Source organism: Aplysia californica, unplaced genomic scaffold (genome assembly GCF_000002075.1).
Source record: "Aplysia californica isolate F4 #8 unplaced genomic scaffold, AplCal3.0 scaffold00426, whole genome shotgun sequence".
NCBI lineage: Eukaryota > Metazoa > Mollusca > Gastropoda > Aplysiida > Aplysiidae > Aplysia > Aplysia californica.
The window spans coordinates 437,605-439,046 of NW_004797696.1; the positions used below are offsets into that span (position 1 = coordinate 437,605).

The window sequence follows — 1,442 nt, forward strand, 5'->3', positions numbered from 1 at the left end:
GGGACGTAATACTACTTAGTGCCAATACCAAAAGTAAATGAGAACAAGAGTTTTAGCAGTGGGTTCTGCAGTAACAGCTAGTGGCAACTCTCCTGGTGAAACGCTTCACGGACCATGGGTTGGTGGAGCAGACGGCGTAGAAACTGCGCAGTGTGTAGCGGCGCAGACAGCGGCCCACAGACGCACAGTTCTCGGTGAGCAGGGCACACTTGTTGCAGTTACAGTAGGCGGTGTAGATGGCGTTAGACGGGTAGAAAGGACAGCATCTGGCCGGGGGGTTGGAGCTGGTGTCGTAGAAGCACGGCAGACGACGTCTGTAGCTTCGGCAACCGTATCCTTGACGACGGGGGCAGCACCTCCAGGAGACCAGGTACTGAGACTCTGCGTAGGCCACGTAGGGGTTTACTTCTGCCAACTCTGTTCTGTACTCCTGCCTGAAACGGTTCCGTAGATCCTCAAATGATACGCGCTCTTTTGGCATGTCCTCAAGTGGAACAAAGTCAGTCTGCAAAGCTTCGTCTTCGTCTTCTTCCATTTCAACTTCCTTCTCCTGTGCACCTTCCAGCTGGAACTTTGTATCTGTAGGCAACAACAGAAAACCATTGTTTACAAAGTTTGCTTATATATAAAGTACATTAAATGGTGATTTCTTAAAATATAGTTTTCATTTGAATACAATACACTTTATGTTGTTTTGAAGACAGATCACGTGACCCCCCCCCCCTTGCAATTAGCCGAGAGAAAAAGAAAAAATGATTCAGCCCCTGCAGTGTAGCCTGTTTCTTTTTATTCACTCCGTACCATAAATTCTTATAGTGAAAATATTAACAAACCAATCAGTTGTTGCAGTCAATAATCTTGTTCCGGACATTTGTTTAAAACCAACATGCTCCGATAGACTACACATTTGACTTTATTATTTTAAAGAGAGAGAAACAGTGTCAAACGTTCTCAGAGATTCCCAGCTAAACGATACAATAGGATTAAGCAGGGTGGTAAATTACAAGTATTTCAAGGGATGGTCTATTTGAAGAACCAAAGACAAGGTGACAGACAAGGGGACGGACAAGCAAAAGTTGAAATATGACGTAGGAGTGGCGGTGCTAAGCTGATTGTTAAAGCAGGGACTTGTAGTCTTGTTATCATAGGTTTGATTTCCTTGTCAACCAAGTCGGCAGTTCAGAGAGGAATGCCAGACCTATTTTTTTCTCTTCGTCAAGCTGTAAATGGGCACTCAGTATTTGACAAAAAGACAGAAATAAATGACTGATTGGGATTCATGGTCTTGAGCATTATCAAAAAATGTATTGTAGTTAAGTTTTAGTAAACATTTTAGGGCACTTGAAACACATTTAGATAATATAAGCGCCGTGGATTAGGGGTATTACAAGAGAGTAATAAACTCAACGCAAAATAAGGGAGGATGAGAGACAAGGACGACA

General features: G+C 43.3%; 1 protein-coding gene across 1 annotated transcript in view; it reads right to left on the reverse strand.

Annotated features, from left to right (window-relative positions):
* Window positions 1-1,442, reverse strand: part of LOC101857196 — a 27,037-nt gene that overhangs the window by 3,654 nt on the left and 21,941 nt on the right. The window contains exon 2 of the mRNA XM_005104580.3: window positions 29-579. Coding sequence (XP_005104637.1) covers window positions 53-579 — 527 coding nt within the window. The 3' untranslated portion in view covers window positions 29-52. The remainder of the gene's footprint in view (window positions 1-28; window positions 580-1,442) is intronic.